This window comes from Zootermopsis nevadensis, unplaced genomic scaffold (genome assembly GCF_977971745.1).
Source record: "Zootermopsis nevadensis isolate Lab colony 2312 unplaced genomic scaffold, Znev_1.0 Znev_ptg000061l, whole genome shotgun sequence".
NCBI classification, from domain to species: Eukaryota; Metazoa; Arthropoda; class Insecta; order Blattodea; family Termopsidae; genus Zootermopsis; species Zootermopsis nevadensis.
The window spans coordinates 12,414,019-12,429,522 of NW_028259192.1; the positions used below are offsets into that span (position 1 = coordinate 12,414,019).

Genomic DNA, 15,504 nt, shown 5'->3' on the forward strand with positions numbered 1-15,504 from the left:
TCCATTAAAATTAATTTTTTTGGGTTTCTTGCTTCATACCGTCGCCCTAACAAGAAAAACTAGCCAACTCCTCAAGATTAAGAAAATATGTATATATATATATATATATATATATATATATATATAATATCATGTGCTAGCTAGTAACTAAGGTCCTAACTGAGATGTTTAAAAAACTTTCATCTTCCATTGGGTTCCTTGGAGATTCTTGTTTGTTTATGGTTTGACGACTGTCTCAGTAGCTCAGAGTATATAGCGTCGAGTGATTGGATGATGGAGGAATAAGAATTGTTGAGGACGGGGCTGTAATTTAAGGTACTTTCCCGGTTTTTGCATGGAGAGAATGAGTAGAATCACGAAGAAGTCGCAATGGCCGTCTCCCACCCGAGATTTGAACCTTGTATCTGCCCAATGCGAAGCAGGAGTGCCAAACACTCGGCCGTAACGTCCTCTGGGTTTGTCTTGTGGGAGGCGATGATATGTCGCTTCGTGTGACACGTAACAGTAAACCTACCCGGGAATGTGTCGGGGATGAGATAATGAGTGCCACTGGCGCTGGGGCGTCCCAGAGTGAAGAGAGCCTTCAGTTCATTGTAGCTTTCCTCGTCTGTAGGTAGCCCCAGAAAGTCCTCCACCTCTGGCTGACCCTGCATCTCTGGGCGGGATTTCTCCTAAGGGCATGACGCACACAGACCAATCATCAACATAAATTTTATCTTACAAAGTGGGTTGTATTTAATGCTTAAAACAATAATAAAATAATGACAGTTGTAGTAAAATGTATTAATATAATATACATGTCAGAAATAACCCACTATCATGATAGATAAGAGATCACATGTGATATCAGTGAAATAAAGCAATATAACATTCACCAGAGCGAAAAAATTGTTCTCACATAATCGATCAACAAAATCATTTTCGCACTGGACCACAGGTATTGATAAAGAATTGGAAATATCCGACTAAAACACGTGGCGTAATGTTGCGGAACAACTGTGGCACCATCAGCTTGCGAGGATGCATTCTTGCGTTGCACTAATGTGATCCAAGGCCATTATTGCGTGACATTATTTTACAAAAAGAACGTGCTTAAGCCGTTCTTGCACATTAATGCAACCATGATGGTGGAAGCACAGGGCCAGGCCTATTGGCCAAGGCAGGGGAGAGGTGGCCCATGGGGGCAAAATCCCTGAAGCAACAATCGCTGGGACCTAGCCCCAACGAAGCAATCAACATGAGGAGGAGCCTGGGTGGTAAAGCCCCAGGAGTTAAATAAAACATCCCGTGTAGAACTAGGCGTGGGGGGCATTATGTAGCGGTGTTCCCAGGGGTGTAGTCCCCCGGAAATGCCCAGCCCCGTGGGTAGCGAAGTCCCTCGGGGACAATCCCGGTCTTCCAGAGGCCTGGATTATCTAACCTGTGAAGGCGGAGGGAAAGGCGTGTCTAATCAGGCGAACGAAAGACCATGGAAAAAAGTGACGACAATAACAACAACAACAGGATTAACAATTACAATGGGTCACATTGTTGCGTAAATATTCCCCCCTCCCCAAATTATACAGGTTGTCTACCCGCGCAGGAAGAATGCTACAGGCAGACAATGGTCCCTGAGGTGTTCGCTCACGCTAGAACTTTGAGAACAAGTGATAAATAAAATAAGAACTAAAATGAGCGAGGCTGACTAAGGAAATAGTCACCTCGTTCGTGTTGGAAGACCCGCCATCGCGTCCAGCCTGGCTTTGGGATGTACACTTCATATCCAGTTGGAAATGAAGTTGAAAATGTGTGGATCTTTATCTCCAGTGTTCAGTACGTCATTACGACGTGGTGCTTAGCCACAGGACAATATTACCGTGCCAACCACAAATTATAATTTGCCGTTAAAGTGAATCAGTCTAACAGGTGCGTTCGTATTGAAAATTTTGGAATAAAATTGTTGAACTTCAGAGAATTACAATTGCATGTATGTACTCTTAAATGATACTATGATGTTAAAAGTTCAAATATAAGCATATGATCTAGTGTTCTCGAAAAAACTGAATTACAGCTGCCTCTTCCAGGCTGACCCGAGGACTACTCTTCTTAATATCCAATAAAACCTTCTTTGGGACAAAGTCGGTCGTAGCTTGAAGCTGACCTCTGACATTTTTCTCGTGCCGAAGTTTATGTTGGGTGCATGTAGTTTGTCATACGTCTTCATGACGTGTCACTGGGCCTCGAAAATTCGCTTGTCGGGAAAGAAGACAGTTGAGTTACCTGCTTTAGAAGAGCTCGAAGAATCTCCTCGTCGGTGGGTACCATGTTGTCGTCCAAGTCGGGAAGCGTTGTTCCCAGGCGCAACAAAGTAAAAAGTAGCAGAAGACGAGTCGTCATCTGGAAGAAAATAAAAGAGGTTTATTAATCAATTTCGTCTTAACTAAGTAGAAGATACGAAACGGAACTTCGAGTAAATATGGCGAAGTTAAAAGAACTTAACTGGGCTTCATGAGTCCAACAGTGCTGTAGATACAATTCTATTTGGTACAGATCCAGGGTCTGGAAATTAAATAACAGGACAGATGTTCATGGGTGACAGTTGGAAACGGTGGTGACTTGGGGGCTGTTGCATCATGCGACTGCACTGTTGAAATAGTCCGTGGAATTGTTTCATTTGTGGCTGCTATAAGTGTGTTATTGGTGATATATCTTGTTCGTCAAACAAGTGACAAGAAAATAATCTTTCTCGGACCTAATCTCCACAACCTAACTGAACCGTTCTAAGGTTCAGGGCCTTAATGACCTCTGGCGGCCGGCATTTGAACTGTGTTTGGCTGGCCACGAGAAGGTGAAGTACCGCAAGACGATGATCCAGCTAGCATAATCCTCTATGTTCCCTTACGTCATTAGTAGCCAATTAGCGTTTTCTTCCCCCTCTACTGTCTCAATGCTCGGGAAGACGCGTGATTAGGATTGACCTGGCTTGGGTTTTTCTCTTTCCGGTTCGACTGTCATCTTAAGCAGACGTGCGTTAGGCTTCGTTTGGCTTCAAAATTCTTGGTTCTCTATTTTTGGTTCAAAATTAAGTCTGATATGCTTATTACGATGGTCGACGGAATTTGCAGCTTGTGTATATAGTTTATTTTCTGGTGTGAGTTTTTTTTTATGAGTAAATGGAAATTGTAAGTATCGTATACTTGTGATAGGGTGTGGCCCGGTTGTAACAAAGGGCTTCATCTTACTGTCGTGTATGTATCGTCATATAGGTGGCTGGTATTATTTTGTTTTTCTTACGTATATTACTCTGTTGTGTGTGTAAATGGAAAAGAGTAATTGCGTGTTTTGGTGAATGTATCGCGTCTGCAGACTGTTGCATAAGGTAGTATGGGATGCCTCTGTGCGAGAGTAGCAGCGCGATAAGACGGGGGAAACACCGGTTTGATCACGAGCTACTGCGTAGTGGAACACGTGATCCAAAGCTTATGCCTGGTAGTGAGGCTAGCGGCTATCTTGGTCTCATGGGAGCGTTTGTCACGCCGAGACAAGATCGAGCCTTTGAATCCTGGTGTGATTCAAATGGATGACTGATCAATGTTTGGGATTTGATCTTTCATGATTCTTCGCGGACCATAAGGTAAATAAGGTCGCGTAGAAAAGTTGAAGCTTTGGAAAGAACGTTGTTATGTACGTATCGTGTATTGAAATTCACTGGGTGTTGGCTGTGTGCGAGTGTTGTGTGTGTACGGATGTCTGTGTATTCATGTATGATGTGAAGTTGGGGCTGATCTGGCAGCCGACGGCGAGGTCAAGTTTTTAAACGGGTCTTGTATGGAAACCCGAAACTGTGGGATGTGCCATGGGGCACCTGAAGATGAATTGGGAAGTGGCGTGTCAAATGCGTGAACACATTTATAGCACTTCGCCAAATAATCGTCGTATGGTGGTGTAACGTAGCGTGGCTACGAGGTGGAGGTGGTGGTGATGATATACTATATTTGATATCAGTGTAAAGCCGGTCTGGCGGCTAAAAGGGAGTTTGTGGGTAGCCAACTGCGCCTACAAACATTCAAATGTTTAAGGGGGGCCTTACGTAGTATTCTGTTTTAAATGGAGAATGGTTTTCCTACGATGTTGAAGGTGTGGCTGCCATCAAGTATGGACACACTTGGGCGTATGTTTGTGTAACTTTAATATTATCTTCCGAAAGATAAATTGTATTCTTGTTTTTGTAACACAGTTTTCTTTATTTTGTAATTCTTGCTTTTTTATCAATTTTTCACATTAAATTCATTTTGTTTGTTTAACTTCAAAATTGATTGGGATTTAATTTAATTGATTGTTATGTTCAACTGCCTTCAATGTTCCTTGGTTTCCCCACGAATATCTCGGGGCGTAGAATACACGAGCAACCGAGTCAGCGAGTATAAGGTGGACCGGAGTTTCGGTTCATAACCTAAGATTTTTTTGGAATACACAGTGGGCTTGTGGTGATATCTCGGTTTTCCTTTATAACGCAGAAACGAAATGCCGTCTCCATTGAATGAGTCCTGAGTATCCAGGTCCGCGAATATCAGAATCAAAGGTCAAAATCGTGGTGATCTGCCTTTTTTGATACGAAAGTAATTAATTATCCACTACCAGTATGTTTCTGTGAGACAAAATAAGTAAGAAAGCAGTTTACCGAAATGTATTGGAACGTTAACTGCAGTGCAGAAAAATACAAAACTCTTAGCCTTCTCATACAGCATTTCGGCAATTTTTAATTGTTTGAAGGAACACGTTTAGAGCAGTTTGACGACAGTATTTTGAAGGGCGTTCGGAAAATGATTCCCGACCGTGTTTCCAGGCATGGCAGAGGCTCTGGAATCTATCTGTAGTGTGTAATAAGTGCTGATTGGTTGGTTGATGGTCTGACGCTGTTAAAGGATTTTGGGCAGCGTTAGATAATATTTATTATAATCTCGATATAAGAATCCCTGAGATTGCGGTGCGTAAAATTGTATCATATTCTTCAATTAAGCAAGAATAATAATGAAGTTAATTATTTTGTTACACAACATTAGTTAATTGTAATTTGTAAATGTTGCTTTGTGGAAACAGTGAACTGAAACAAAAGACTGTTCACTAATCGATGACCTGCCATGTACATGTACTTATTTAGAATGCAGAAAAACATGTTTACGTGTTAACGTTTCATTAAGCGAACATAAGTAATGGTTTTAGTTACACTTTACACTAAAAATATGGTTTAAGTGCTACTTTAGATATCCCAGTCACTTTTGACTGGCAGTTTTCTAGCGTATATAGAGAGTGAAGACAAGTACTTTGAAGTCTATGACAATCTTTTACATAGCCCGTCCGGTTATTTAAATGTCACATCTTCTGTCCCTTAGGAATTATAACCTGTGTCTTCATGTTCAGAAAATGCGGTGTCAGTCCTACATGAAGTTCAAGGGCGATTCAGTAATTAATACAACCGTCTGCAATTCGATCTTTAACCAGATTGTTTAGTTGGTTATTAATTATCAAGACTTTCATACACTATGAAATCTGACGATGTTGTATCGACCACGGCGGTAATAAATTAAAACAAATTACAACACATGATAAATGTCCCGTATCTATGGCGACTCTTCGCAGGAGGCACTTAGTGAGACATAGTGCGGATGAACACATACACGATCATAGATTTGAATACACGCAAACACACTTATTGGCCTGCGGTAAGATCAGTTTGAAACAAAAGCTGAATAAAGTGTCTACCGCGGGAATAGAGTGTAGGAATCACTGCTTTAGAGCGGGTAAATAGCTTCAGTTATTTGGGCTGTAGAATTTTATTAGCTCTTCAAAACATTGGTATGGGGAGGAAATGGATCAAATTTCAATACGAAGACCTTTAAAGAATACGAGAAGAAAAGTTACAGAAAAAAATTACAAAAAGAAAGACTCTGAAATATGGGCAGTGACTGAAAAATATAAGCCTGCATCTATAGTTTTAACAGTAGAAGTGCCGTCTTTACCATCAGCAGCTTGAGTATCCTTTCGCCGGGGATGTTAAATTCGATGCGTGCCGCAAGGCGCTTCAAAAAGAGGCTACATTTACCGGAGCCGTAACATGGCTGGGGAAGTCTACCTGTACTAATTCCACACGAACTTAAGATTTAGTTTTCCCAAAAAATCACACAAATGTGAATTTCATTTATACACATTTATATTTTATATATTTTATAGAATTGAAATAATAGGCGGCTTTCTGAAACTTCGTATTTATTAAAATTGGGGAATTTGACGCCGCACAGCTTTTATAAGTCGGACCGAATAAAACATCGTATTGTGACGCGCCTTTGTTCTACGAGATCGAAAGCGAATCATATTAATGGTGAAAGAATGACGCGTTTTCAGTATGAATGGAAAATGAGAATTTGAGGTTCTCACGGCGACGAGAATGAAGATGGCTATCTTCTGGGTTGTAGCGCCGTGTAGTCTGGTAGAAGTTTACTGAAGTTTCATTGCCCTGTCAATGGAGGCAGCAAGGACCCCTGAAACGTTGGTGAACGTCTACCAGACTACATTGCGCTAACACCCAGAAGACAGCTATTTTTGGAAATGATAGTGTTACAGGCAGAAAAAGAAATAAAGAAAGAACACCTTCAAATAATGACGACGAACAATTGTTACAAATTGTTATTTTATAAACTCTAAGGGAGAAGAAGCACGGGGACATCTAGGGATCAAGGTTTGATGTGGAGGAAACTTGTCTGAAGGCCCAGTCTTTGAAGTTGAAAAACCAGCAAAAGGAAAGTTATAGCTCTCGATATTGGTGTTCTGGATAGTAACGCAGTCTGCACTTTTAGGAACTTACTATTTCATGTTCACCTCAGCGTTACTTTCCAGAATACCAACATTGACGTTTACCGCCGTGTGCACCTCGAATCTCAAAAGGTAAAGTTGTTTTTGATTTTGTTCGCTGCAAGATATATAAACCAAAAGCTGTGTAGGATCATTATATGGCGTCGCAAATACGCCATAGCGTACCTATTGTAAAGATTTTCGCGGTTTGTCAAACTCGCAGCGAGAGACTGGTATCCATATTCTTACATATCGTAAGAATGTTTCGACCTCTGAAATCACTCGTTGCTCCTCACAACCGCAGAGACAGAAATTTCCATTTGCTTCATACGTATCTGACATAGGCGTGCTTTTATTTCCCAGGAGAATTTCCATTTTATTATGTAGGCATTTTTGATCAAGCAGAACTTAGAGAATTCAAACTGAATCAGAAATAGAATAAAATAGAAAGTACTCCCGAAAGATGGAACTTAAATTACGTACAGATTCATACTGAAAAAATATTTAATTATGCCGATAATATATAGGATGTCACATGAAGTGTCTCAGTTATAATTAAGCTAATTAAGAACAAATGAGGCTAATTAGTTACTTCAGCAGAGATATTCTTGGGAAATGGATAATCGAAGATGACAGCTTTGTGAGACATTGCGTCCTGTAGTCTCATAGAAATTAGCCGTCGTTTCGGAGGTACTTACTTCCTCCATCATTATGGCATTAATGGTGGTAGTAAGCATCTCTGAAACGTCGATCACTTTTTATGAGACTATATTGCGCAATATCCCAGAAGGCTGTGATCTTCTTACTAGCCGTCGTGAGAACCTGAAATCGAACTTAGTCTTTTAGTAGCAAATAGATTTCTGTCCTTTTATGGAACCCAAAGGCACACTGCCATATTTTGTTTCACAATATTACACCCTGTTATTTTAAAATCATATTTTATATTTATTTATTTATTTCCCATTTTAGATTAAATACGAACTATTAATAATGCTATCTGTGTTGGTCTTCGGGTTATAAGCCGTGTGGACCTGTAGATAGATACGAGTTTCGGAGGATAATTTGAAGATGGAGGCAGTATGTTCCTCAAAAACGTTGGTATCTACCTACAAGTCTGTAAAGCGGTACAACCTAAAAGACCAGCATAACATCTTTACCCTCGTGAGAATCTTAAATCAGACATACTAAAATAGCTATTCAGATAAATAAGGCTGTATATCAATTATTCTCTTCGTATGCTTTTGAGACACCTGATTGTCTGTTGCATTGAGTAGGCCTATGAACAAAGGTGGATGAAGAGACTGTATCGGGATAACAGATGGTCCTGGTGCGGTCTTCTATATTAACTGTCACATATCACTGTTATGGTTATTACACACTAAAGGAAAAGTCGTGTTTGAGAAAGAAACAATGTAATAAGCACGATGGTAGAAACCAGACACAGGAAGTAAGTTACAGACCAATAACATAATTTCAAATTTCTTCTTAACATAATGTGAGGAAAACTTAACGAAATGACACAGAATTAGTCAGATTCTGTTGGCTCATATTTAGTAAATCTGTTCCACCTTAAGAATCGTGTCCTCTCCGTCTCAGGGCTGAATAGTTGTCTTAAGAAAGAACTCGTATGGTGTTAATACGCACAGAATCAATGTATCGACATCTGAGGCAAGTAAAGTATTGAATTTAATGACTTTTGTGTAGAGTTTCATCATTAAACTAGCAATGTTTTATATAAAATCATTAAATAATGTGCAAACAGTTTTCTTTGTTGCATTATTTTATATATATCAATACACTGCACGGTATGCAAGGTTTTAATAACAATGTTCTGTTAAGTATAATAAAAAGTGCAATAAAATTATAAAATTATTGCTCTGTATGATCACACCCGACACGTATTGAAGAAATTGTTGGATGAACGCCAGAGGCTGATATTGTAAACTGAGAAGATCTACTTTTGCTCCTTTGCTTCAGGTGAAAGACTGAAAAATACCATCAATAAGTCGTAATATTTCTTTCTGATTTTAAAATTCATAATTTCCAGTCCTCTTTAATATTTTTTTTAAAACTGAAGGATATAAAATCACCACGATTTAATTTATTTCGTAGTAGTAACATTTATATAGCATGAAATTACATGACAATTCTGTAAAAATTACATAGTTTTAAAGCACTGTATCAAAATAATACCGAATGTCACAGTAGCTTTTGTAATTGGGAGATCCCGTGTTTAAATTTGAAGCTGGAGACCAGTTATCCTGACACAAGATTTTGCCTCAGTCGTTCGGGGTAGCATCTTAAATGAGGTCACTTTTAATCCTTTCACATTTCTTTCAATTCGTTGTTCATTAATTATCCTCTCATTCTACGCTTTATTGTCTGAGCTACTGGCAGCGTCGTTAAATAAACCTTAATAAATAGATATCAGCATGTGGCATTGCTTTTTTAATTCTGCATAATAATGTATACATGGAGGCCATTAAGATAAATGTTTCCGTGTTAGTGCCAGTACAAATTCGCTGATGCTCCTGCCTAGTTTTGTGCAGATAGACGTAGTGCTGAATAATAAATCTATACGCCCTGGTAGGCGAAAGATACCACGCCCATACACAAACAATTCTTGTATTGCTGTCAGTCCTTCATTATGTGCGTCTGCTCTGTGAAAGAACATGAATACAAACGTAGAATGCGCATTATCTATCGAAATGTAGGTGTCCAGTAATTGTTCAAGTGTAGCGAACGGTCTGCGGCTTTATTTGTCCCGGTTATTAGTCGTGCTTCACGGATCTCCACAGAAAGGAAAATTTAATTTGATCGTAGATTTAATTTATAGATACTAGCAAATCGGATTTTGAAATCACGTACTCGTAAACAGTGACAACCCCCCGATACTACGAATTGTGAGTAGTGTTACAGATGCAAAGCAATTTCATTGTTTAACAATTACTGTAGAATTCCATAGGAAATGAGTGTATTCTGATCTATTGTCAGTAGTTATGGAAGTTACATGGTAATCGCTTTTACCTTTCTGTTTCCTTTTGTATTATTTTAATAATGTTGATAATATTTGTATGCTGTTAAAGATTTTCTAACTGGATGCTTTGGTTTTCAAGTAAAGAGGATGAATACCAATTACTCATTGTACACACATCATACAAACAGCGCAAAATTATGTATTCAAATTATTCAAGACATTACACTGGAAATTATAATTCCAAATTTCTATTTGTCCTTAAGAGAAGGCTTGTACAGGGGGGTAGAAATATTGAGCTACAGGCATTGTAGACCACGTAACAGCGTTCGAGGTGTAAAGGACCACGAAGTTAGGTTATCAGCCACAATTCAATCACATAATCAATGAGCAACGGTGTTTGAAACGCCTTCTTCATCGTCAGCGTGATGTTGTATATTAATTATTGTGCGATGAAATCGGAATACATAATTTATCTTACAATTGCAAATTTATTATAAAGGCATTTTCCCTTCCGTAGGAACTGGAACTTTATAAATTCCTTGAATTCAGAATTTATTTTGCTTTGTTTCTTTCCTTAGTTGTTAGTTCAATATTTTCTTTCCTTTTCCAGTTATATTTTTATACAAACATAGTAATATACGACCAGAATAAAATTCCGCGGTCTTATATCCCAAGGCGCCCATCCCGATTCGTTATGAACTGCCGCTTTCTTTCATGATCGATACAACGGAACCTTTAACCGAGCTTTTTGTTTTAAAAATTCCCTACTGTCTCAGTGACATAACAGAATTATTTGCTTCTCGGATTTTTTCACTATTAAACAATCGCTTAGAAATTAACATTCCCATACGTCATCGAGATGGGATGAAGATGCATAAACATCTGTAGGCCTGCTACATATTTAACAACTTTTTTAAATTTTGACATCAGTGCTGTTCGCAGAGTTGTAATATCAAACAGAATTCACTGGATTTTCAGCACAATGTATGAGAACATTCTGTTGATTTTTACGCTTGATCTGTGAGATATTAGGTGTTAGCAGCGGTGAGGATGATGATGCTGTTCTTATGATTCTTAGCACCGTGTATATTTGTCAGTAATTGCCAACAGTTTCTAATTGTCCTGATGATGGAGGCAATAAGCACCTCTAAAACGTCTGTAAATTTTTGTGAGACTACGTGGTGTAATATCCCAGAAGGCAGTCTTATACATACATATTTACAGCCATGAGAACCTGATATCTGATAAAAATTAAACTTGTTTTTATCCCTAATATTGGGCTATTGAATTTGCTTTAAAAAAGAGTCGTTTTTGATTCAGGAATTCCGCAAATGTACTAGACGAAAGTAAATATTCGTAATTTTCAAAACAAATATAATATGTAGCCAGCGCCCTCTTGAAAACGACGAATGTTTCTGGCTGCAGCCCATAATTCAGTTATCCAAACCGCTTACTAGTTCCACATCATTAATTTCATATTGAAGGGTGGTGCTAACTTCTGCTGGTTTGCGTGCCGTGCCCTTTGGTTCTCTGATTGGGATTTCAAACTGCGGGTAGAATTCAGCGCATGGACCTGTGCTAAGTGGTCACCATGTTGACGTGTTCAACAGAAAGTAACACGAAGCCACATTTCAAACAACCTGTCGCAAGAATACCGCCATGACATTTGTCAGTTTAACAACAAATATGTGCTTTATCACAGGGTCGATTCCAGTGCTCAGAGATTCGCATCGAACATTTTCAGGGAGATTGCATTTACCGAGTAGCTTTATAAGAGTGAAAGTGCGCTATTTGTGATATCGCAGTGACTTTGAGGTTTATTTATTATGGACAATTTTTTTTTGTTTATTGACTCCATGCAGTAGAGTCCTCCTATTCCATTATTTGATGCACCCTAATGTTTTCCTTCTGTCTTCGAAGTTGTCTCATCCCTTAAGGGTTTCTTCAGCTCTTCCACGCGTGCTGCACGTTCTGACCATTTTATGTTCCCGGATGCGATTAGTCTAATAATATTTCGTAGAATGTACAAATCCTTAAACTCTAATCTTGTCATTTTCTCTTCCTCAAATTACATCCTGTTTGTATGATTCGAGGTTTTCACAGCAGTGAGTATGAAGATTTATGTCTTCTGGTTTGTTGCGCCGTGTAGTCTGGTCGATGTTAACCAACGTTTCAGAGGTCATACTGCTTCCGTCATCAGGGCGATGAGTATGAAGATTTCTGTCTTCTGGGTTGTTGCGCTGTGTAGTCTGGTAGATGAATCGCCCTGATGACGGGGGAAGTATGACCTCTGAAACGTTGGTAAACATCTACCAGACTACACAGCGCAACAACCCAGAAGACAGATATCTTCATACAACATGTTTATCAGGTTTAAATATTATCGTCAGCAGCGTGTTCTCCATAAACCCTTGGTCTTTAATCTTTGCCAGGATGACAATCCAGATTTCAATTTCATATAAAATCCGCATAAATTATTAAAAAATATATTTGTTACACGAACCGTTTCTGGTCAAATGCATTAAATCAAATAGATATACAGGGCTATTGTACGTTATGCATTTATTTTATGATAGATCACACTGTTCAACAAATTTTGTGTCATTTCTTGTTATGGGCATGAAAGTAAGTTACTTTATAGATTTTGGGGTGTTAAACACAGAAATAGTGCTTATATTGGCAGATTGGCTCTTGTTTTCGAAAAAAACTAGTTTGTTATACTTATACAAGGTATAAGCTCATCATGAACGTCATCAGTGTCTTCATCTTCATCAGAGTCTACAGAAAAACTTTCGGGTGGTTCAGGAATAGGTAGTAGTTCACCGTGAGGGATGGGGCGAATTGCAGATGTTATACTTGGGTAAGTCACTGTCCACTTTTTATTCATTGTCACTCCTTTTCAAATAGGAGGCACCATACAGAAGTAACAGTCTGTGATGTGATTTGTTGGCTCCCTCCATACCATGGGCACTGCGAAAGGCACAGAACGTCCCTAACGATTCACCCATGCGTTGAGTTTTGATGAACAGGTAGTGCAGTATATGTGTGAAGCCCAGTTCTTGTCCTGATCGCCTACTTTACACCCAAAGTACAATTCGTCAGCCTTTTTTATGGCTTAGTTAACGTACATTTCTTGAAGCAAACGTGACTTCTCCACATATGTAAAAGAAGTTATCCAGGCTATTCACACAATTACGGGGCATATCAATCTTACACGACAAAAATACTGCGCAAGAAGTAGGAATCTCATAGAGAACCGTTAAATGAGAATAAATTACCCAGTACCTGACCGGATTCGAGAAATACTGCAAGAGTTGAAGATGTATTTGAGGCGGTAACAACTTGTCACGTAATGCAGAGCGGGGTGACTGTTGATGATCACGTTTTAAGAACGTGGTGGTACTATAACTGATAATAATGTAGAGTAACTCACTAATGTGATACCCCAGCCGTAATTTAAAAACACGAGCCAATCGACAAATTGTAATGTGATTTTCGTGTTTAGCAGCCTAAAATTATTCAAGATCGGCCAGTTTCGTTTTCATAAGATTTTATGTGTTGACCAGTGTTATTTTCGAAGAAATTTAGTGTTCGATTTGAGTTGCAAGTAAAGAAGAGACACAGGAGAGAAGAAGTTGAAACACGTTTTTAGATTTACAGGTTTATTAAATTCTAAATATTAAAATCAATTTAAAGCTGTTTACGTTTGCCGCCACTGATGTGCGTCACGAATGGAAGGCCGGCTGACAGAAAAGATATGATTAATGAAACAAGTTTCATGTAATGGTTTTAGATGCATTTACGAGTCACAATGTAAAATTTCGTACTCCGTCGACATTTTAAATGAATTATCATATGCCTTCTGGGAATTTTATCAGTTTTTCTGAAGAAAGATTTTAAAAATCTGTATGGATACATCCTTAGTGAGATTCATGAAAATCAGTAGACATCTTCCTGTGAGAATACATGGCTGAAGTAATCGTACTTCCCTCGCGGTGCTGAGCAAGGGATTTGTCATACAATGATTGATCTGCAGCCATTACTTCGTAAGTGGTATTTTTAAAAGCTGACTCTTTTTCGTCTTTTTCAGTGGAGTTTCAGAGCTGTCCCACATTTGGAATGCCCTTCTAATAAGCAATGATTAATCGACTCTTATGTCATTAACTCACTCTATGAACTGTACAGGGTATAAAGCGCCGATTTATATTGAAAGAAGGTAATGAATGATGAGTATGTATGAAATTGGGAAGAGACAGTTCTTGTCCACTTCAAGAAAGAGTTCCTACATTCGGCTGGAGAGACAGGAAAAAAAAAAACGAAATTCCAAATTCATTATAGCCAAAAACTCAGATAAGATTCGAATTGGGATCCTATCAAATACACTCCCATTTATTCTTCAGGGCGAACCTTCTCAACTTTACTGTTAACTTTGACAAACATTTTATAAATTTATCAATTTATTAGAGTATCTGTCTGTTGTATTTTATTCTTGTTTATTTCACCTTACGTATTTCACCTGTTTCCTGAACAACACAATCGTAATTTTGAGCTTTAGACTTGCCTTGTCCTTTGGTTTTGCAGACGAGTGTGTTAATTAGTATCAGCTACGTAGGTTGTTTAGTGAGGTGATAAATCTGAGCAGTTAAAGAACAATATGAAGAGTAGTTATTACAGAAAAGGAATACTACTTATAAATTCCCATCAATATAATCAAAGATGGCAATATGGGCAGAACATGTAGCACGCAATCCGGAGGTGAGAAATTTATACATTTTAATCGGAAATCGTGAAGGGAATATTCACAAGGGATACATTGGCGTACATATGGATAATATTAAAAATGTCTAAGTATAATAGGATGTTAGGCTTTGGACTGCATTCATCTGACCTAGGAAAATAATTAGTAGCGGACTCTTGTGAAATGTGCACCGATGATAAATCTGAGGTTTACAGAAGAGACGGGGAGTAGTTTGGCCAGCCGAGCGACTATCAGCTTTTTCGAAGCATTTTTTTTTCTTAGCCATACATACAGTGAATTAACAGCATTGTACATTGACGCACTGATATGACGATGGCTGACATTTTTTCTTATGTCATCGGCACTGGCAGTCGATAGTCAATTTAGCCAGACGTCTGATGGTAACTTAAAACTGTGGAAGTAGCTGGTAATCCCGATAATCGGGTTAGCAACATGGAACTTGATCCAGCCCTATACACCCCCTTGTCCAGGCTAAATAAGCCTTGTTACAGGCCTTCTCACTCCCGGACGTCTTCCTCATCCGTCATATCGGCGAGATCCAATTTCCCGCACACTACAAGGAAGTAAATGGGGAGATCTGTATAACCCCCCGGTAGACTCGAGCGCACAACCAATACACATCGCAAGAAGAAAGTTAGAGTATGAAAGAAACTAGATTCCTTTCATAAAGTCAGCAATAAACAGTATTTCAGTACAACTATGTAGTGTGTTAAAAGTTTTATTTCTGTGGACGTGCACTCAAAATTTTGCTGCTGTAATATTATATAGCTAGTAGAAATGACGTGCTGATTATAATATTCTAAATTAATATGTCTGATTATGTTTAATATTTAATGACAATTACAAGTTTGTAGATGACTTAATTTAAATATTATCCATACCACGTAAAGCAATTTTCAGTAAAAGTACCATTTCTTGTGAGCCTTGATTTAATAACCCA

At 38.6% G+C, this 15,504-nt stretch overlaps 2 protein-coding genes across 2 annotated transcripts in view; one reads left to right on the forward strand and one right to left on the reverse strand.

Moving 5' to 3' along the window:
- EMC6 (ER membrane protein complex subunit 6) overlaps positions 1–15,504 on the forward strand; it is a 175,490-nt gene that overhangs the window by 49,097 nt on the left and 110,889 nt on the right. The window lies entirely within an intron of this gene.
- LOC110837799 (uncharacterized) overlaps positions 1–15,504 on the reverse strand; it is an 84,138-nt gene that overhangs the window by 11,137 nt on the left and 57,497 nt on the right. Inside the window, exons 2-3 of the mRNA XM_022080340.2 lie at positions 2,260–2,376; positions 515–671 (exon numbers count right to left, since the gene is read on the reverse strand). Of these exons, the coding sequence (XP_021936032.1) occupies positions 515–671; positions 2,260–2,376 (274 nt within the window). The remainder of the gene's footprint in view (positions 1–514; positions 672–2,259; positions 2,377–15,504) is intronic.